The sequence below is a fragment of the Nipponia nippon genome, unplaced genomic scaffold (genome assembly GCF_047370975.1).
Source record: "Nipponia nippon isolate SJK-2023a ecotype South Korea unplaced genomic scaffold, ASM4737097v1 scaffold_1, whole genome shotgun sequence".
Lineage (NCBI taxonomy): Eukaryota > Metazoa > Chordata > Aves > Pelecaniformes > Threskiornithidae > Nipponia > Nipponia nippon.
The window spans coordinates 51,315,402-51,337,246 of record NW_028262290.1 but is presented as its reverse complement, the minus strand read 5'-3'; the positions used below and the strand labels follow the sequence as shown (position 1 = coordinate 51,337,246).

The window sequence follows — 21,845 nt, the reverse complement described above, 5'->3', positions numbered from 1 at the left end:
ACAAGGAATTAGATCAGGCTCTACAGCTCATCTGCTATAGGGAAGTGACTGTGAATAATCAGGCTGTCTAAAACATATTTCAAAAGCCTGGTTTAAACCAGCTGTTGCTCTTATCCATGATGGTATTGAAAGAAACTTTTATCAGGACAATGCAATATTTTCAGTTGTGTTTTAATGAAGTGTAAGTGGGCAGATGGATGCCTCCTTTCCAGATGACTATGCTAGAGGAAAGTAAGTACAGAAGGTGTGAAATATGCGGGAATAGGATGGTTATGCTCAAAAATTGTATTGCCCCTTGGTTATTAGGCTGCACAGATAAGAGATGAACGTTGGAAAAGGCCTCTCCAGTCTCAAGGTCTCTCTGTTCCTCCTGGGATTCACTTACTATGCACGATAGTTGAGACCTAGCCCATAATGAGAGACTGCCCTTAAAGTAGGCTATTCAGCTAAATCAAAATAAATATGAACTACATTTTCTTGATGAATAGTGTGGACTATTTTAAAAATAACTGATGAAGTTATCATCTTGCTTTATTAAAAGCACTAATAAAATTATTGTAAACAAAGCATAATGAAAAAATGATGAAGATGTGCATGTAAAGATGATAAATATTTTTATTTACTGTAGGTCAACAAGCTTTAGCCTTGGAATGAAGCTAAAATAGGATACATCCTAAAGTGTTATGTATCAGCTTGATTTAATACTCTAGAATAAAGTTTCATAATCCAGTCTATTGAATCCAATTATAAATGTTCTCTATAAGTAATTTGTGCTAATAAACTCATAATCACATGATTAAAGTCATCAATCATGAAAAATTTTAGGAAAGTTCCAATATGTTCTATTATTACTGTGTGACGTCTTTACATGTGAGCTTATGTCCTGTCCTTTTCACACTATGTGTAAGTCTTGGACTGCAATAAAATTAAGAAAAAAAGTTTAAATCCAGCTTCAGTAGAATAAGAGGCTTTCATTTCTATAGGTTTCAGTGTGAATGTCAGCATAACACTTGTGGGGAAACCTGTGATCACTGCTGTCCTGGATATAATCAGAAAGAGTGGCAACCTGCAACAGCTGGGAGCACAAATCTATGTGAACGTGAGTAGCCTAAAAGGGACATTGACAAGTAGGTGTGAATTAGCCATAGCACAGGTGTTCATGGAACATAACTAGCACACTGCATGTTTTAACACCTTCTTTCTTTACTGAGAAAATTCTTTCCATACAGCAATAAGGAACAGATGATGCAGTACATATTATTTGTGTTCTTCTCTCTTATTTATTGATGCAAATTGTCATTCATGTGAGAATATTATCTGAGAAAAGTAGAAGCCTTCTTGTAGTACATTGAGTCAACATCTCTCCCCAGTCATAGCTGTCTGCTGACAGATCATGGATCCCCCCTAGCAGAGCAGAGACTGTAGGCATCTTGTACAACGTCAAAATTTGCCTCCCTGTCACCCAGGCTCTTGGTGTTCAGGATGCAGAGAGGTTGCTTAAGGCTGCCACTGCTTACAGGTGTGTGCTCTGCCCTCCATTCTACTGCTGACGGTTGTCCCTCGCTGACTGGGTGTCAGCGGGCACAAAGACATTCCTGGTGGGGAGTCCAGGCAACTCCACAATTGCACCCCTTCCCGTGCTCGTAGTTGCGAGTTTGGAGCGCTTTAGCCCCACAGACTGGGTAGTCAAGCTGGAGAAGCCCATTGACCTTTCTCCCACCTCCCCTGTTTCATTGTTTTGCTAAAGAAAATGACTGCACGGACCCCCTTTTGATGGAGGGGTGCGTACTGTCACACACGGGTGTTTTGCATCCTTCTGGCCAGAAACCAGTGAGTGTGGTACAGACGGTGTCAGCCATCTCTGTGCACATCCTATTCTGAGCAAATGTGTTGACAGCCTGCAGTTTCCTTTGTGTCTGGCCTAATTTATTTTCCTTGTCTGCCTTTCCTGAGAGTAGCGTAGCCAGTGGGTACAAACCGTTAACAGGGGAACCTTATTTGAAAGCCAGAGAGATGTACCTATATAATTAGTTTGAGGAATAAAGAGATGGCTTGTTTAATCAAAGCTGCAGTACTGAGTGTTGAGGCGCGGGGGAGGAAGATGATTAAAATGTTTGATAGGGTATAGGCATGTAGGGACACAATCTTTAGACAATATTTGAAACCTCATTTAAATTCCCCTCTTTGAAAGGAAAACATTTTCTGCCAGAAAAGAGATAGACAAAGAGCATAACTGATGTCAAGTTTTTTAAAGAATGAGTTTATAAAAGATCATCTACAAGATTCTGAGCCAAAACAACTTTGCTTCTAACAACCTCTGAAAAAATACCCTTTTTATTATGGTTTGCTCCTAGCAGTTTGAGGTGATTTGTTGAGAGCATTTGCCAGGTGCAGACCTCTTTTCCTGGCAGCCAGTAGTGAAGGAATTAAAGCAACCTCGTAAAGCTTCCCAGAAGCCTGAGGTCCCTTGAGAGAAACCGATTGAAAGAGGTTGGTGGGAGCTTGTAGGGATAAGCCCAACCTTTTGCTATGAGTTTTCCAGTACTGTATGGGTCAGCAAATGGCCCAAAGTGGTGAGAAGATGCTTGATGAGGTAGAAGGGGTTTCTATTCCCCTGTGAGAGAAAATGCTATTACTATAATCAGAGCAAATTATTTCCTGTTGCTGTTAGAAGACATACATGTGAGCTGCAGCTCACAGGCGGTTTGGCCCTAGAGGCAAAGAGCTTTTATTTATATTGTAAATATATATTTTTTTTAATGATGTTCTCTTCTTTCCTTTTCTGACTTAGTATCTTGAACCAGCATCTCATTTGTGCAATGTTTTATTTTCTTGAAGAATTATATGAACAAAAAACCCCAAAGACCTTCACAGGCTATCACAACCTGGCCAGGGAACTCAGTCTTGACCTGTCTGGTTCCTGTCAGCAGACCATAAGGGAACCTGATGGCAGGCCACCACCTCAGCTGTGTTGTTGGTAGTTTCTAGGAAAAGGCTTCCTTGTCCAAATCTGTTCAGATATAAAGACGTAGAGGAGATACAGAGAATGATCCAGTTTCCCTTCTTTTGTCTATATGATCACGTAGCAAGGCATGGAGAATCAGTTGTCCCTGAGTTGTGCTCCCAGTTGTGCCAAGTACTTGGAATAGAGTTTGGAAGGATTCCTTCCCATACACTTCCCTCATCGTGAAGAAAGTAGGGCCAGGGCCTTTAGCTTCTGTTTTGAGATGCTTTCAGGAATGCATTGCCTTCCCGCGTATCTTATCCCCTGATGAAGGGAGCATTTCCCTAAACATGAAGTCATAGCTTTATGAAGTCAAAACTTCAGGAATTTGCTGGAAAGATTTTCCTGGAGTGTTGGAACATCTGTAATTAAAAGCTCACCTAGTACCCAGATGCTTGGGGAAGCCTTTTTTGCTTCCTGCATTCTTTCAGAAAAAATCCCGTTGTTCCTCTCCAGCGAGAAAAAAAGATCAGATCAGAAAAAAAAAGACATAGGATGAGTTTATGACAAAACCATGGTCCTGCCCTTTGATTTATTCTGTTTGCTTGCTACTATGGTTGGTTCCTACTCAGATTTGTATTATAGTTCTCAGTGAAGACAGGCAGAGCTTTACATGACCAAAGGGAAGAGATTGATTTTAACTAAGATGGGAAAACTATGAGGTACACATAACTGATCTCTAGGAAATTAGATAAATTATTTTCTGGGTAAATCCATCACCCTTTACTCAAACTATTTGCAGAAACTATTCAAAGTGTGGAGCTATTTTTCAGATTAATTCTCTTCTGTAAGCAAGGCACAAACATTGGGCTGGCTCTGGGATTTATATTGCTAGGCCTTTTTGCCAAAGGTAAAACAGCAAAGGCTTTTCAGTATTTAGGTCTCCCACGTCAATGTAAGGAGATCGGTGAAGCCAACTGAATCATAGAATCATCAAGGTTGGAAAAGACCCTTAAGATCATCGAGTCCAACCATCAACCTATCACTGCCAAGTCCATCTATACCATGTCTTCAAGCACCTGATCTACCCTTTCTTTAAATACCTCCAGGGATGGAGACTCAACCACCTCCCTGGGCAGCCTGTTCCAATGCTTGACCACCCTCTCGGTGAAGAAGTTTTTCCTAATGCCCAACCTAAACCTCCCCTGGCGCAGCTTGAGGCCGTTTCCTCTCGTTCTATCACTTGTTACTAGGGAGAAGAGGCTGACCCCCACCTCACTACAACCTCCTTTCAGGTAGTTGTAGAGAGCAATAAGGTCTCCCCTCAGCCTCCTCTTCTCCAGGCTAAACAACCCCAGTCCCCTCAACTGATGTGCGTACAAGGCCACAAGTAGATATATCAGTGGATATATCTCAGCTGTTTTCAGTAAGTGAACTTCCTAGACTGAGACATGTGTGAGACTGATGTGCCTGCAAGTAAAGCCTCACAGGTATCTCTCTCTCAATCTCTTCTGAGCACTGCAATATTAACGTCTATTAGAAGGAGTTAAAAGTATAGCAGAACATGAATGTAGAGGTGGATTCAGAGCCACTGTGAGTTCAGCTTTTACCTTTGTTTGGCTTAACAGAAGGGAAAAATAAAGGAAAGGAGCTAACCACAAACCACCCAAAGTAAAATTTATCACAGCGGAGACTATAGACAACCAGACACTGGGGAAATGAGTTATCTCAGTTACTTAATTCTATCCTTTTGTATATAATAATAATATATTATTATTGGTGGTGTTATTATTGTTCTTCACACCATACTTCTTTAATCCGTACTTCTTTTTGAATCCACAATTCCCAGGAAGTAGAATGAACTTGTACCTACAACTTCTCCATTCAGAAGACAGCAGCTGGGTAAATGTGTAGCCAAATTTGCTGGTATATCTGTATCTATGGCTGAGTATGACAGTTCCTTGGTGTAGGTCTTTTTCTTCAAATGTGTATATCTTCTCTATAATCATTCATTTTAAATAGGGGTTTAGTGCACACAGCTTCAGCCTAGATGTATTTTTAGACATGGAAAAATAGAATAAACATTTGAACATGTTTTTGATAATTTTTGAAAACTGCTGAGACCATTCTTCTGGAGCTTCCTAGTTCTGCATTTATGCATAAATATATTGGTTTGACATGGTACAACTGTTGCCTCCTCTGATAAGCCTAGCGGCACATGTTGTCTTCATGTCTAGATGATCTTACTGTGTTTCTGGTGTGAAAATCCAGTTGTTAATAGGTAAATACATGTATTTGAGCATACTCCAGCATACCTGACTGTATGTGTACATAAAAAATCTAAACTTCTTTTTCACCTCTGCTACGTTACTGAATTCCAGCATTATAATGAAAGCTGACTTGGAATATTACTTTTTCAGCCTGCAATTGCCATGGGCATGCCACTGATTGCTACTATGATGCTGATGTTGATCAGCGTCGAGAAAGCTTAAACATCCATGGGCGTTATGAAGGTGGAGGAGTCTGCATTAACTGCCAGGTAAAAAGGTGGTTTTGGTCAGTTTAAATAAATGACATTTGAAGGAGGGCTACTGGAGTGTGACTGTGCCCACACCAATAGTTTGGAGGCTGACCAGTCTAGATAGATCTATTTCTCTGGGGTTGTTACTTGTACTCAAAGCAGGGAAAAGGGTGTCTGAAAATAATTTACATTGTACAACATTGCTTGTTAATGTATAAAAGACACATATAAATTGTATTTATGCTCAGTCCTGTGTGATTCAAATAAAGCCACACAACACAACAATTAAATCAACCACGAAAATTTCCTTTCCTGTTACTGGAAACTCTGCCATTTCCCTGCCTAACAGAAGGAAGCAAAATTAACCAAATAAAATTCCAGCTCAGGCCAGCTGGTTCCTTACTGCAGCAAAACACAGAGGGCTCTCCCTCATCAGCAGGAGTAAAGGAGGGCATAGGCTATACCAAGAAGGAAGCTAATAGGTATTGAAAAAGCACAGAATCATAGAAGGTACCTCTGGAAGTCATCTAGACTAGTGCTCCACTCAGACCAAGGCTAGATGCAAAGTTATATCAGGTTGCACTGAGAAATGTCTAGTTGAGTTCTGAAAATTTCCGAGGATGGAGATTGCACAGACTCCCAGTAATCTTTTACTGTACTTAATTGCTGTCATGGTAAAGAGATTTTTGTTACTGTTCAGTAGGAATTTCCCCAATTGCATCTTGTGACAGTTGGCTTTTGTCCTTTTCCTGTGCACATCTGAGAAGACTCAGCTCTGTCTTCTGTGTAACCCCCTCTTAGGTGGAGGAAAACTGCCATCAGACACCTCTACCCCCATCTCTTCTCCAAGCCAACCAAAGCCATTCCCTCAGGTTCTCCTTACGTGTCACATGCTCCAGCCCCTTAACTGTCTTAGAGGCTCGGTTGGATTGAATCAACAAATGTAAATTTGGAATCAGAGACTTTACACTGTATCTGTCATTAATGAATAGCATGTTCTTGGAAAGAGAAAGAATGTCTCTCATCCTGAGTAACTTTTGTCCTACTCTGGCTAATTACTATCAGGAAAGATCATACAAGGCTCTGATCAACTTGATCTAATCTTGGACTTATCTCTGCTTTGAGTGAGACTGAACCACCTGATGTCCTGAGGTCCCTTACAACCTAAATTATTCATTGGTTCAGTGATCTCAGGGTTAAATACATCCAGACTTATTTGGAAGTCTGTCTTCCTTTTGTTGTCAAGTGAACTGAAGTACAATGACAAGCAGCTGACCAGAACGTAATTCAGAGGGAAAATTATCACCAAGCCTATGTTCTTATGAAACCTATGCATCATGATTTATATATTACCATGCTGTGCGTTTAAAAATATAGTGGTATTTAAGGAACAAAAAAAAGGAAATATCCAGTGAAATCTATAGGGTATGTTTTCCATGTTATTGCCACAATATAATCAGATATTGTCCAAAAGGCAGTCAGAAGAGAGTAGGGTTATTTTTACTAGCATGAGTAGAAGAAATGTTCTTTGTCTTCCAATTGACATTTCTGTGCACAACTTTGTTCATGCAATCTGGTAAGATTTATCATGTTGGTCCTTCCTGTCAGGTCTTTGTTCATGAAAGAACATTTCTCTTATATTGCTTCCAGGATAGAGAAGAGCAAAATTAATCGAAATCTATGAGTCCTGGTTATATGACTGATATTAATTGTTTGTGGAATTTAGTGGAAGTTATGTTGGATTAAATGAGTTTACCATAAATCTAATTATAGCAATTTTTTTTTTTTTTTCATGGATAAAGCACATGGATTTTAATTTACTTTTTCTGTGTCAGTGAAAAAAAAGTATTAGGAATGGATACTTGAACAAAGAAGTGATAAAATTGAAATGTTTCATACAAAGATAGATTCAGTTTCTTTAGAGTCTGACAACAAGGGAGCTCTGGAAACCACGTAGTCCAGACCCATACTCAGAACAGGTCTAATTAGATCAGGTTGCTCAGGGACTTGTTCAGTCAAGCCTTGAACACCTCCAAGGATGGAGATGCCACAACCACTCATGGCAAACTGTTTCAGTGTTTGGCCACCTTCATGATAAACTTTTTTCCGTAATATCTAATTGGAATTTTCCATGTTCCGATCTGTGCATGTTGCCTCTCATCCTATTGCTGTGCATCTCTGAGAAGAGTCTGGCTCCATCCCCTCTGTATCCTCTGATCAAGTAGTTGTAGATAGCAGTAAGTTCTCCGTTCTCTTCTTAATGCTGAAGAGACCCAGTTGTCTCAGCCTCTTCTTGGATGTCATGTGCTTCAGTCCCTCAGTGTCTTGGTGGCTGTGACAGCACCAGTCATCACAGAGAGCAATAAGCTTTATTTGGCATACTTTGCCCTAGATAAATTTGTGTTGAATACATCTAATCACCTTCCTGTCCTTCATGTGTTTAGAAATGGCTTCTAAGATGATTTGTTCACTGGATCTCCTTCCCCACTGAGCCATGGGCCCATATTCCCTCCCATTAGCTTTTCTTTTGCTGCTGGTGTACTCCTAGAAACCGTTCTTTTTGCATTTCACCTCCCTTGCTAGTTTTAACTCCAGCTAAGCTTTGCCTTTCCTAACTCCACTCCTACATGTGTGGGCAATGTCTTTGTAAGTAGCCTGTTCCTGCTTCCACCTTCTGTGTACTCTCGTTTTAAGTTTGAGATCAATCAGGAGCTCTGTATTTATCTGTGCTGGCCTTCTGCCATACTTACTTGACTTTCTGCACATTGGAAAGAACTGTTCTTGTGCTAAGGAGGCTATCCATGAGAATCACCTAGCTCTCCTGGTCCACTTTCTCCTCCAGGGCAGTTTCACATAGGATCTTGCCAAGCAGATACCTGAACAAGGCAAAATCTGCTTTTGTGAAGCCCGGGACTGTAATCCTGATATTTGTCTTGCTTACTTGTTTTAGGATCTTAAAATCCACAGTCTCCGGGTCACTGCAGCCAAGGCTGCCCTCAGCCTTCACATGTTCTTCCTTGTGGGTGTCAGTTTGAAGTGAGCATCTCCCCTAACTGGTTCATGAAACTCTACATCCAAAAAATTTTGATACATTTGAAATAACTTCTGGATTGTTTGCATCCAGCTGCATTGTCCTTCGGGCAGATATTGAGGTGGTTAAACTCATCTACAAGTACCAAGGCTTTCTCTAGCTGCCTAAAGAGGGCTTCATCTGCCTTCTTGTTCAGGTGGTTTGTAACAGACACCTACTGCAATATCAGCTGTGCTGCTCTGTCCTCTGATCCTTACCCACAAGCTCTGCACAGGTTCATCACCTGCCCCAGCCCCAGGGAGAGGCTCAGGCATTCTCTGCAGCCCCAGACCTGGACAGTGGCATCTACCTCCTGGAGCTCTGTCTGGGGTGGGGCCTCTGATGTACCATGGGCATTAGCACCAGTAATGTCCAAAGAATGTGCCCTGTGGTGTGTTGAGACCATCACTGCACAATTTCCAAGTAGTCCTACACAGTTTTTAGAGAGATGCTGGCCCCCTCTGTGCTCCTGCCATGCTAAGTGCTGCAGCAACTACTACATCTCCGTCTGCTGTGAGGATCACCCTCCCTGATCTAGCATCAGCCTTTCCCAGCAGTAGCTCAGATCGGAAGATGCTGGAGGATGCTCCCAGCAGAATTGGAAGCAGAACCCAAAGCTACTGCACAAACTGAGAGCACCAACTGTGAGCAGCAGCCCCAGCAGCATCTTGGGTGCCCTGCTCATAAACTCTCCTACCCTTAAACGCCGGGTCCCTGCTCAGCCCTGAATTGCAGCACTCCCTAAGGAGGAACTAAACAGTGAGTGGGAGCTGGGGGCAGCTGCTTTGGTTGCTCCAGGGCAAAGCTTCCCCCCCACCTCCAGTTCCCTGCTCGCGAGACTGCGAGCCCACCAGAATGCCTTGTGACCATGATTTGCTCAATTGGTGAATGCCATTGCCGCTGCATGCTCCTGCTGCCCCCCCCCCCGACAGGGGACAGCTTTGTTGCATGAGTTAAAATACACTCAGGACTGTGTTCACTGTGGATTTATATATTTTTGCTGTGGTTCAAGTTACTTAGAATATTTTTTCTGTGTGCCTAAAGCACATGTTCATAGAGAGGTATGCTTTTCTAATGGAAGATCTGTTTTGTGCTGAGCTGACTGATCAGTTTTTGGTTTATTTTGTTGTTACTGATCATAGACATAGGGTATTCAAAAAAGTATATATAGTATGAGGAAAAAGTAATGATGCCGTTGCCTGAATGATGTATATGTTACGATAAGAAAGTAGTATAAAAAGAGATAAATATCATGTGATAGTGAAAACATATTTTTTTTTTCCTAGATTTACCTTTTTTTTTTGTTAAAATGGCTCTTTTTTACCATGCTTTAAAGAGAAAATTCAGCTGCTTTATGTGAGAATACAATGATTCAGAAATCTGTAGAGAGCAGGTGGTTAAAGAAGAACAAATGATGAATGCTGTCTTTATTGCAGTCATATTCCATTTTTTTCCTGTGCTGATCCTTTTTTAGTTGTGTATAGACAGTGTAAAGGATGTTATTGTTTCTGACTTCTTCCAAGTTCCCCTTTTAATCTCATATTCTCCTTTTGTTTTATTTCGCACAGCATAACACAGCTGGTATTAACTGTGAAAAGTGTGCAAAAGGTTACTATCGTCCTTACGGTGTTCCAGTGAGAGCTCCTGATGGCTGCATACGTGAGTCCTTTTCCATTAAGTATCTTCCCATGGTGGTGGCTTGGGATTTTTTTGCCATAATGAGGGCATGTGATGCATCTTTTGGGGAGGAAAAATGAAAGAGTCACCAAAAGATGTTAGAGAACAACTGCAAATTGCTTCCTGGTTTACTTTAGACCCTTTCAGACCCTTTCTTCTCAACATATGTGTCATATGAGCCTAAAGCTTCAGTCCATCAGCAGGACAATAGGAGGAAGTAAGGCAGAAAAGGCTGCTGAGGAGATGACAGGATCATGTAAGCCTGGAGTGCTGCTACACACCCCACGGTGAGGTGGCATTACCTCTGAGAAAGCCACTGTCATCTCCTACCCTCATGACCTTGCTTCTGTTAGCTCTCTGATGTATGTATGAGGTATCCTTTGGGTCTTGGTCACTTGAAAATTATGTTCTATAGCTCAAAAGGTCATGAGGATCACTACTCCTACTTTACGCAGTGCTGAACCTAAGAACTAATAAATAATGCAATAGGATAATTACTAGTATAACATTTAAAAAAGAACTGAGTATAGGTAAGAGATAACAGTTGATTTAGAAACAGGCTGAAGGAGGCTTGTGCCAGGTAGGAGGAAGCTATGGTTTGTTCAGTTTGGGTATTGAAATGAATGGGAAGTCAACAGAGCCGTGGCGTGCTGCCATAATGTTGCATGTGGTGTGCAAGGGAAGGTGGATGGAGCATGGTGCTTAGCCTAGACCATGGAGAGACATGAGCAGACGCCACAGAAAACATAGTTGCTGCAGTGCTGTGGAGTAATAACCTGCAGCTTTCTGAATTAAAAATACTAAACACTCTAAGAAAATAACATAGGTCTTACTTCTAAGGGATATCACAAAGATTAATTGGTGATATAGAGTACTTGGAAAATATGTAACAGCACGCAAATGTTAATTCTTTAAATAATGAGGCATTCACAACCACAAATTTACTATTATAATGCAATTGTGCACTGCTGTAAAAGGCAAATTAATTGTTTTCCAAAGAGTGCCTAATTGCTAATACTTGCTTAGCTTGCAGTTGTAACTTGGAGCATGCAGAGGGCTGTGAGGAAGGGTCTGGCCACTGCTTCTGTAAGCAGAATTTCCAAGGAGAAAACTGTGAACGCTGTGCTGATGGATTCTATGGTTACCCATTTTGTGTCCGTAAGTATACAAATAAAAATGCGTCTTTTCCAGTATTTTATATATGCATTAAAGAATTAACAGTTTTCATTACACTTGGTTAAAACATCTGGCATTTCAGCTTCAGGTGTTTACGAGTTCTGATAAATCCGTTGTAATAATACCGAAGCGAATCTAGTTTATTTTACAAAATGATGGTTACTTGAAAATCAAATAGATGGTGCTGCATTCTCACAATTCTGAGTTCATTTAAGACATCTTCGTCAAGGCTACAGCCTATCTCTCAGTAAGTTGTGAACTCCAGTCCTAAAGCCCTGGATGAATTGTTTAAACATGTCTTCCCATTTGGACTGGGAAGTGGAACATGACTGTAGTGAGAGAGAGGGGAGAAAATGGTTATGTGTTTTCTTTGACACCTCCTAGGATTTGGAGCTTGCATCCGAGATAAAGAAAGCTTGTGGGCTTTCGAAGGATTCTAAAATAATTTAAAATAATTCTAAAATAGCGCCTGCGTAATGTTGGCCCTCCTGGCAAAGCATACAGCTCTCAGCCATGCTCTCTTCTTTTTGCTGGACTGCGGATAGGTGCAGATTTGTGGTCGAAGGAAGGATTCCAGTTTGTTTCAGATTTTTTAAGAAGTGGTTGAAGGAAAAATGTTTGTAAATCCAAAGAAAATAAACATATTAGAAAAAATGATGTGACACAAATGCTGAGTGCTTTTGCTTATTGAAAATGGTAACAGAATGCTGTCTAGTGCTATTGATTAATTCAAAATTAGATTTTTACTAAAGTAAAAATAAAAAGATTAAAATTAAGTGTTGGGAATTCAGCAGATTAAATGCTTTCCCCATAAACAAATTATATATAAATATATATATATATAAAACAAATTATATATAAATATATATATATATATAAAAATATATAAAATATATATATATAAACTGAGGAAAAAGTAACATCAGGATTGTGTTTACCGCATAAAAGCTTGTGACTCCATGATCAGATTCTAAAAATGCATCAGTGGGATGTTTTGTGCCCTCAGGAGAAGTGTGTTTCTGACAGCCAATAAAACAGGTGTTGTTCTGGGGCAAGATTTGAGGTCTGACTAAAACAGAGGTACCATGATAATGATAAATGGAAGAAGAGGGAAAACACTACAAAACAAAGGAAAAAAACAGTGTAAAAAATGGAATGTTGTTTGAATTCAGTGGCTGTGAAAGAATAAATCCTCTTTGTACAGTGCACTCTAGATTATCACATCTTATTTATCCTCTTGTTTGTAATCCAACATTTTTAAGTAAGTTCAGCTCAGGGAGACCTTGATCGAAGTCCCACTGATCTTCATAGCACATCAACTTTGGATCCCATCTTAATGGAGGAAAGTTTGTTGGGATGTCTTTCCCATTCCTAATCTGAAGGATTCTCAAATAAAAAGCTCCCAAGATGTAACGTACGTGTCATGAATTCTGGCAGTTCAGGCAGCGAGTGATAATGCCACATAGCAGGAGATGGACCTTCAGCTGAAAGCAGGAAATGTGAAATAAATATGGAGCTCCCTAGATAGCTCCCATAACACTATCTAGCATGAGAAACCTTTCTGTACAAAAGGGTAGGGAGCAGGGAAGCAACCTGGCAGCATTTCCAAATGGTGTCTGGCCTTTCATACTGTTCTTTCAAGAAGGGATGTTTGTACCTGAATTGGAAAGCAAAAGTAAAATGTTTTCTTATCCTGTTCCTAACTGAAAGGAAACTAAGCTGAAGTTGGTTACTAGAGTCATGTGAATATGATGCTCTCTGTATTGACAGGAGATGACTTCATCGTTTGTCATGATTTTTAGTGAAATAACCGTGTCTCTTTCAAATACACTTCATTGTTTCTTTTGTTTTAAAGGTGTTCCTGTATATCCTTTTACTTCTCCAAATCCAAGAGATGCTATGGCTGGCGACATAATCGGCAAGTTCTTGGTGGTTTTTTTTCCCCTCGTTTCACCGTTTTTCCCCGTGTCGCTATTTTTCACTGTTTCGGTGGTGCCTGCTCTTTCATGGAGATTTATGTAGTAATTTTGCCGCTGTTGGTATTTATCTTTCAGAGAGCCTTTGTTCTTGCCAGAAGTTCATCATATTGTCATGTTCATATTGAACAGTTTAGTAGGATAGCTTCAGAAAGAGTTATGGATGAAAATAAGTTTGACCAGCCTCCGGCAAACATCTGCAGAAGAGGCTGACCATCTTGTTCGGTGCTCTTACAAACAGATCCATCAAGACTCTCTGACATATACAACTTGTCAACTGCTTTGCAGTGTAAATCTCTTTCTTAAGGCTAACTGGCCTCTGCTTCTGGACTGTCCTCTTGCACCTGGCAAATTGTACATTGCCCTTGGCAGTGAAGAACTTTGATTTCTAAGAGAGCTACATATTCCTCATTTAGCCCACTGTAAAGCTGCCTGAAATCCATACAATCATTCCCTCAGTGGGCTTATATTCTTTTAGTATATATTATTATACTGCAGAATGGAGACATCATCACAGCTAGCACTTAATCACATCCATACTTGTAATGCACTTCAGGATTAATAACTTTAAAAAAACCTCAAAACCTCTTTCATATCCTAAAATCAACATTCTTCCCCTTCATTTCTATTAGCTTTAATAGAACTGGAGTTTATGTTGGCAAAAGAAAACGTGTTTTCATCTGTGGATGTAGCAGACACTTAGATATAAGCAGACAGTACAAATCCATGTATGTATTTACAAGTCCCAGTTGTTTTCTTGAAAGTGTCTGCAGTTGCCATCACAGCCCACAAAGCCTCAGTCTCCTGTACCACTTATCTCCTTCCTACAGCATCCAAAATAATTGCCCTGGTAGGCCTCTGGGTATGCTGTCACATATCCCCTTTTCTCACATATTTTTAAAAGAATGAAGAAAGAAAACTCCAAAGAAAAATGTATAAATATAAACAGGAGAAAGCAAATCTTGAGCTATTTGCATTTTCAACGAGTAGCGTCTGAATCTGAAGGCATAAGAAAGGCAGCTGCCTATAAGTGGAAGCTTCTGGAAGCTGTAAATTTGTGCTCTCAGGCTAAGCACAATTACAGACTATTATTTTTTTAAAACAGATTTGCGTGTAAGGGTCATACAAATAGTTTTGTCGTTAAAGAGTAATAATTACTAAGCACTGTTTTTCTCTGCAAAAATACAAGGAGTTGTGTGATTTTAGGCACTAACTGTGTTCCTTTCTTTCTTTCTTTTCCTTTCCTGTTGTAACCAGAAGGTGGCTGCAAACCAGGGTATTTTGGCCCCCAGTGTCTGCGTAAGTGCTGTAATTTCTGATGCCTGGAGCCTGCGCTCCCGTGTAAATGCCAGCCTTCAGCTTCCAAGTGAAATAGGAACTTTAAGATCATAATGTCGTAAATGTTTTCTTTACAAATGTGCTCTTCAGCGTGCCAGTGCCACAGCGCAGGAGTGCTGGGAGGTGACTGCGATGGAAACACCGGACAGTGCAGATGTCGAACTGGATTTCAGGGGTTTTCCTGTGATACCTGTGCAGTTGGGTATTTTCATTACCCTTCCTGCCAGGGTAAGCCGAAGCATTCCTTTCAGCAAGCATATCCAAAACATAGGCCCAAATTTTATACTGAAGGAATTTCAGTCCTTTTTGCCACAAAGATGTGTTCATAAGGAGCTCTTCCAAAACTCACAGAAGTCAAAGAAGAAGAAAAATGTGACTAGTGGGGGATTTCTATCTAAAAATAACCCCGTTTCATTGATCACTGTCTACGGTGTGATGCAGCTGTCAGGCTCCACTTTGAGGCTGGATTTAGTAACATTGATGAAATTTTAGAATACCAGTGGGAACATTTCTGTTACTTATCCTTGTTTTTTAAAAATTTTATTTGTGTTTAATTTCATTTTGCAACCTCACTTTGATGCATCAAGTTGCCCTTTCTAATCAATACTAGAAAACTGACTTATTTAAGCTTTATTAACCATCTCTGTACTGTCTTTTTAGGCATTTTATTAACGCTTCCCACCCGAGATTGTAAATCCAAACCATAAATTGTTTCATTTTAGTCTTAAAAAGGATGGAATTACTTTCAGTAACTATTGGCGTACCACTTGGCATCGATAAATCAGAGTCTGAGTGGGGACAGGCTAAGTGTAGTACTTGAACACTGATACTGAACGCAGTAGTTACTGTGAGCCAGATTCTTTTGCTCTTTCATTAACGTCTCCCTTGATACTGAATTATTACTGATGTGGGCAATCAATAAAAGCTGATATGAATGAAAATAAATTTGATGGGAAGATTTTGGTCCTGTTGAGCATCAAGGAGTGACGCTTTTTACATTTTTGTTGTGTTTTGTTTAAAGAAAGATAAAAGAAGAGAGCCTGTGCAGAGGCTGCCTCTGAAATGTCTTTTCTCATTTGCAGTGTGCGAATGTAACTCAGTGGGTACCCAGCCCGAAGTCTGTGATTTTCTCGGGAGGTGTCTTTGTCGCTCAGGGGTAGCTGGCCTTCAGTGTGACAGCTGTCAGCCTGGCCACCACTCCTTCCCTGACTGTCAAGGTAAGGCTGCCGATTGCTTGTACAGCATCAAACAGGCCCCTGAACAGTCAGACAGGACTGCTTTTCAGGTACCATTTTTGTAGTGGTTGAATGTTCACAGCGGTAAATGAGCAAGGGACTCTTGTTTGCTACAGCAAAGTCCTAATACGTTCTTATTCTCCAAGCACTAACTCCAGGCATGTTTCCATAGTAGGGAAGAATGATGTAGTGGGGTTTCTCACAGGCTTTTTTTTTGCATGGTCAGACAGTGTGATATAGCCTCAGTAAGCACAGCTGTCTTACTAATAACCAAAGCATTTGAAAGCTGTTTTCACATGGAGACCTACAGCAACAGAGCGTGCTTGACTGCTAAGGAACTGGCATGGTAAAAAAACCAAGCAGAGCTATGAAGCACTAATCTGCTTTTGCAGAGGGTCTTGCAAAAATGTGTGTTCTGTAAATCTGAAAATGAGAAGCTCCCATTTTGTGCTTCACAGTGATTTCTCACTCATTTTAAGATCATACGACAGGCACTGAGCCAAATGCTGTTCATGTCATCATGAAACATGAATGGTCTCCACGGGGTTCCGCCAGTGTACCTGCCACCAAGGGCTAGCCTGCTTTTTATGAGAGAGGAAAATTGATGAAGTGTAACCTGGCATATCATAATGGTTTTGTGTGTATATGAGGAATCCATCAAGTCCTGTCTGGCCCCTAGGTTTCATCTGCCTTTGCAGTAAGTGAGAGAGAGAGGCCCGTGATCCTTAGTGAATTTTTCATTGAGAAAGCATATGGGAGATTGCTGAGTTCTGGTATGTACTTTCCTGCACAGCTTAACAAGAGTTATATGGAACATTATTATTTACTTTCTTCTCTCATTAATTGTGGTTGTTGGCTATAGCAGTCGTCTTCCTTTTGGGCTTACATACTTGTTTATGTCCTATGAATAGACAGCAGAATTCTTTGCCCTTGCAAAGATCTATTATGTTACGTTACCAAACATAATGGATGGAATAAAGAAATACCACATGACTGTGTCTTTATGGTCTGGAGTAGATTAACATTTTTAATGAAAAACATAAAATCGGGGTTCTGCGTTGGTACACGCTGTTCAGTGGTTTTAAAAAAACACTTTTTTTTTTTTCTTAGAGCTGAATCAGGTAGCAATCTTAAAGCAAATCAAACCCATATTGAATATGTTTGAACTTTTAACACGAAAAGCTGAAAAAAGACATAAAAGCTTAAAAGGGCATGCAAAAAAAAAACAAATTGTAAAAGACATAAAAATAGTTGAAAACACTGTCAGACTCAAAATTGCTGCAGTTCACAGCTAGTTCTGTTAAAATAAGCTGCCATGAGTTTAAATTTAGACTAATGCGGCATGCTGCAAACGGTGGTAGAAAGTGGGCAACCCAGCCTGCTACTCCTGTTTGGAGTTGTCATCTTCAGAAGGGAGGCAGATCTATAACTTTCTGACTCCTGCAGCTAAAACTGATCTCTCTGGTCTTGCCTTGTTGAACTCAATAGAAGCTTTCTTCAATAGGAGTGATATCAAAATAAAGCCTTTAAACTATTCAGTGTTATTAAAATGAGGAGAGAATGCACTATAATGTTCAGCTGGGGTGGATTCTAGTGTATGTGATGTTTTTGGAAGCTTCAGTATTTGTATTTCTCTTACGCTAACTTCCTAGCAAGCCCTGCGTCCTTCCAGGCGTCTTTGAAGTAAACACAGCAAAGTCAGATGTCCTTGGCTGCAGCAGAAAGAGGAACCGAAAGGGGGAACCAGGAACATGAACATGGAACAAATCGACAGTGGTTTTTTTATATTTCTGTCAGTCAGCCATTTCTGTCACTCATAAAAGCCAAGTGATTAACTGCACCACTTCGGCTTGTACCTGGGGCAGCTGGGATTCCCAGATGGGTTCCCATTCATGTACCTATGAAGTGCGGGCCTCTGTAACTACCAACATCATTTCAATAAAATAGCACATCTTATCTGTGATAGAGCTGTTTGTTAGTCTACAATAGTGGTAACTCCAAGAGAAGCACCCATCCAGCTAGTTGTTATAGTCTGACAACGTGCCTTGTGTATTAGATGCGGATTCCTGCAATGCACTGCTTGCCAGCTTGTAGAATTAAGGTGTCAGCAGTTTTTACCTTGTGCGTCATGAACCTGTGCTTGTGCATCATTAACTGCTTTAATAAGCTTCTTGTTAGCCGTTAGACCTAGCCTAGCTTAGTGGATGCTGTTTCTCAGAGGTTATTTTTTAAAGATGTTAAGTACTTCACTCACGTGACGTTCTTGCTGTTTTAAGATGGATTTCTGTCCCTTACACGTGTTTTGCAAGGCATCAAACCATATCTCTAAACTGTGCATTATAGAATTGCAGTAAGAACCTGATTATGAATGGTTGAGGAGGCATTATAAACAGCTATTTCAGGGTATTTATTTTTGGTGGTAAAATTATAGTTCATCTGGATTCCTCATGAGTACTTTACATTCAAAGGCGACTTTTTTTTTTTTTTTTGCAAACTCTGGTTTAAATAGCTACTGGTTTAGACATGTATCTGTTAGAATACTTTTTTTTTTTCCTCTGTGCAGAATGTAACTGTGATGCTGTTGGCTCAGCGGAGGATACATGTGGTCCTGGAGGTCAGTGTCTGTGCCATAGTAACTATGCTGGACTTAGATGTGACCAGTGCGCTCCAGGTTATTACAGCTATCCCAGCTGCTTGCGTGAGTAAAAGCCTTTCTTCCTTTTACGGGCGTCACCTGTGTAACTATGATAGTTATGTTCCATCCAAAGCTGGCAGGAAAACCACTGAAGACCCAGCCCGTGGCCAGGCTTCCTGGCAGGCACGCACTCTGGTCGTCCTCCCTGGCACATGATCGCTCTCCCTGTGCTGGTTGGATTAATGTGAGCGTGGCAGTGTTTGGCCTTGGCACAGTTGTATCTCTCTTTTAAAATATGAAATCTAAAGCTTAGGCTGGGCAATGGGCATGTACCTTTATGAGTTCTGGCTCACTCAACTTATAGAACAGAAGCTGTGTTTCAACTGGTTTGGGCTTCTAATATTTGATACGCTGTCTTGTAAACTTTTAAGTTTATTAGTATGTGCTCTTGACATGTGCCAATATTGCACCATAAATTCTAGTCTTGAAGGACTTGACTCTGCAAATCATCGATCACATCACCAATTTTTCCTGCCCACATGGATCAATTGATCAGGCCCAGAATGTTAAAGGTTTTTCACATCAAGTTGCAGGCTCTGTCATTAAAATCAGCAAGCTACTTATCATCATGAGCAGAACTGCTCTTTCCTAGAAATCAAAAGATTATTAATGCTAAAGAAGCAATGTATCCTCGGAATTCTGCTATTACTAATCACCACAACCACAGCAAAAAATAATCTGACATGTTTGTTCTCTTTCTTTAGGAGACTGGCTACTACTTTACTAAAATAATTGTCATTAACCATTTCACCCGTAGACTATATCTGAGAAAAGATTAGTCCCTGGGGCAGCATTGTTCTTTTTTGTGATGTTATTTTTATTTACCCTGTGTGTATAAATCATTGCAAAACTGAGACCTTACATAGGAATCCAAAACAGTAAGACTGTTGCATAGTATATTTCAAAGCTTGCTTCTGGCCTCCTCTGCCCTCTGATCTAAAGGTGTGGTGGGCATACAATTTTATATTCTATATTTCACCATCATATTTTTAAGTGCAGGTCTAATTACAGAATTTGCCCTGTGCTTTCTGTAACCATAAGAAGATAAAGAAAGCAGAAAGGCAAAACCAAGTCTGCTCTTAGGATGGGACAAAGAAGTTGGAGAAGTTTATTATGGTTTCAGATAATCCTACCTGTTTCTGTCAAGAATTGAGGAAGAAAACAATGCCAAGATGGTACAGGTCACCTCAAACTCATAGGCTCTAAGCAGGGGTGAGGACCCTATGAGTTATAGGAGGACCTTGCAAGCTATTTATTGCACAGAAAAATGAAGAACACTAGACAATTAGTACTGAAACCTCTACAGTACTAAAGTTTTGGGAAGTTATTGCTTGATACCTGCAGGATGAACCCTCTCACCACTGCCAATGTTCGTTGTTGTGTAGCTTGTCGGTGCTCTCCCAATGGTTCCCAGCACGGCACGTGTGAGCCAGCATCGGGGCAGTGCGAGTGTCAAACGGGCATCACGGGGCGGCGGTGTGACAGATGCCTTTCTGCAGCCGACAGTTTCCCCTACTGCAAAGGTAACACTTCTAAGGGAAAATCCTCCATTCTGATTCAGATCGCCCCCGTTTTTATTGTGGCATTCTCCAGGGCAGTCTGCTGCATGCAAAGTTTTATAGAAACCTGCTGAAGCGTGGGGAGGGAGGGACACACCAGGAGTACATATTAGATGAGCTCATTCATCATTCTCTATGTTATTTCATGAAGTGAACTATAAATTTAAAACCTTTTTTAGATGATGGCATGGGAACTTTAAGAAAACGTCTCTCAGTTCTGTAGGTTAGTGCTATATTTTTCGAAGAGACTACTTTGCATACCAAACCAAATAGTCTAAATTAGGCTAAATACACATTTGAAAAATCGTTATTGAAGGCTTCTGCTGGTCTTGAAGTTTAAAGCATTTGAGTCCCTCCAAGGTAAACGTATTAAAAAGCCCTTTCAAACTCACACCTGCTACATTGTACTTCTGCACTGCTACATTCCACAGCTCTGTTTTCAAAAGATCTTTCAATGTGTTTTTTAATTTCATAAAGGTGTCAGCAGCGAATGTGACCCTTCAGGTAGCGTTGGTTCTCATTCTGTAAGTATTCTACCATTGCAGCTAACAATCCGTGTTAATAATTCATGTGCCTTTGCTGAACACATTCACTTTGTTGCTCGAGCCATGATGCCTGCTCTTAGACTGTGAAAGAATTGCACGAGTTTATTTGTAGAGTAAGAGTGGAAATAAACTCTGTGTTTCATTCTTTGATCATATCAATGCAATTACCTCTTAAGGATTTTTTTAAAATCTTCTATATATGGAATGTGCACACTCTTTATGTCTTCTTGGTATACCAGAACACTGATGTATACATGCAGATGTGCATATATGCCTATGCATGTCTCAAAGACCTTCTGGTTCTGGGTTGCAACGGGCCATTTCAACAACAAATTATTCTTGAAAAAATTATTATCTCTCTGTTGCTATTCCACTATTGTTATTAATACACTGATGGCTATTATTAGTAGCATATTACCAGAAGTCACAGTCATTGCTAAATGTGTAGCAAAGAAGACCTAGAGGATAAGTCTGACAGATGGAAGAGGTATCTATCTAGGCTCATGTATAGAGCTATGTGTGTCTTCCACCAATAAAGGAAGGAGTAAATATGAAAATTAATGACTATTTTTAAGGAAATGTGTTTTTTAAACTTTTTGCAATGCAGTGAATACTTTAGAGCAGTTCTAATAAGGCTATAAAAGAATTGGAAAGTAGATCTGTTGGGACATTTAGAATAAATTAGATACATAAAAAATACACAGGGTGGAACGATCCTGTGCTGATAGTATGAGACAGAAAAATCTAAGAAGTCTGAATCAGCCACAGTTTCCATGCATCTGTAAAAGTCAGTAAACTGCCTGAGCTGCTAATAATATTAGGTTTTTCTTAGTACTTAAGAGCAGTATGTTTTTTATGAAACAGGTGAACCCATATTAACTCCTTTCTGTCATTAGGGCTATTGTCAGTGTCTTCAGCACACTGAAGGTCCTACCTGTAGTAAATGCAAACCGTTGTACTGGAACCTGGCCAAAGAAAACCCTGAGGGATGTACAGGTACAGCTTCATGACACATTGCGTTGGCTTATGGAATGTGTTAAATTCTTTCGAAAGTCATCTTTATTCGCTGTTGCCATCTTTGGTGCTCAGTGACTTTCACAACTCTTGTT

General features: G+C 40.2%; 1 protein-coding gene across 2 annotated transcripts in view; it reads left to right on the top strand.

The window, feature by feature from the left end:
- The window catches only part of LAMA3 (laminin subunit alpha 3), a 122,156-nt gene that overhangs the window by 24,123 nt on the left and 76,188 nt on the right, over nt 1-21,845 (top strand). For both annotated transcript variants that reach the window (XM_087754927.1, XM_087754922.1), the window contains exons 7-18: nt 984-1,099; nt 5,365-5,483; nt 10,104-10,194; nt 11,239-11,370; nt 13,244-13,306; nt 14,622-14,663; nt 14,793-14,930; nt 15,785-15,919; nt 18,501-18,635; nt 20,018-20,155; nt 20,669-20,715; nt 21,633-21,732. In XM_087754927.1, coding sequence (XP_087611053.1) covers nt 984-1,099; nt 5,365-5,483; nt 10,104-10,194; nt 11,239-11,370; nt 13,244-13,306; nt 14,622-14,663; nt 14,793-14,930; nt 15,785-15,919; nt 18,501-18,635; nt 20,018-20,155; nt 20,669-20,715; nt 21,633-21,732 — 1,256 coding nt within the window. The remainder of the gene's footprint in view (nt 1-983; nt 1,100-5,364; nt 5,484-10,103; nt 10,195-11,238; nt 11,371-13,243; nt 13,307-14,621; nt 14,664-14,792; nt 14,931-15,784; nt 15,920-18,500; nt 18,636-20,017; nt 20,156-20,668; nt 20,716-21,632; nt 21,733-21,845) is intronic.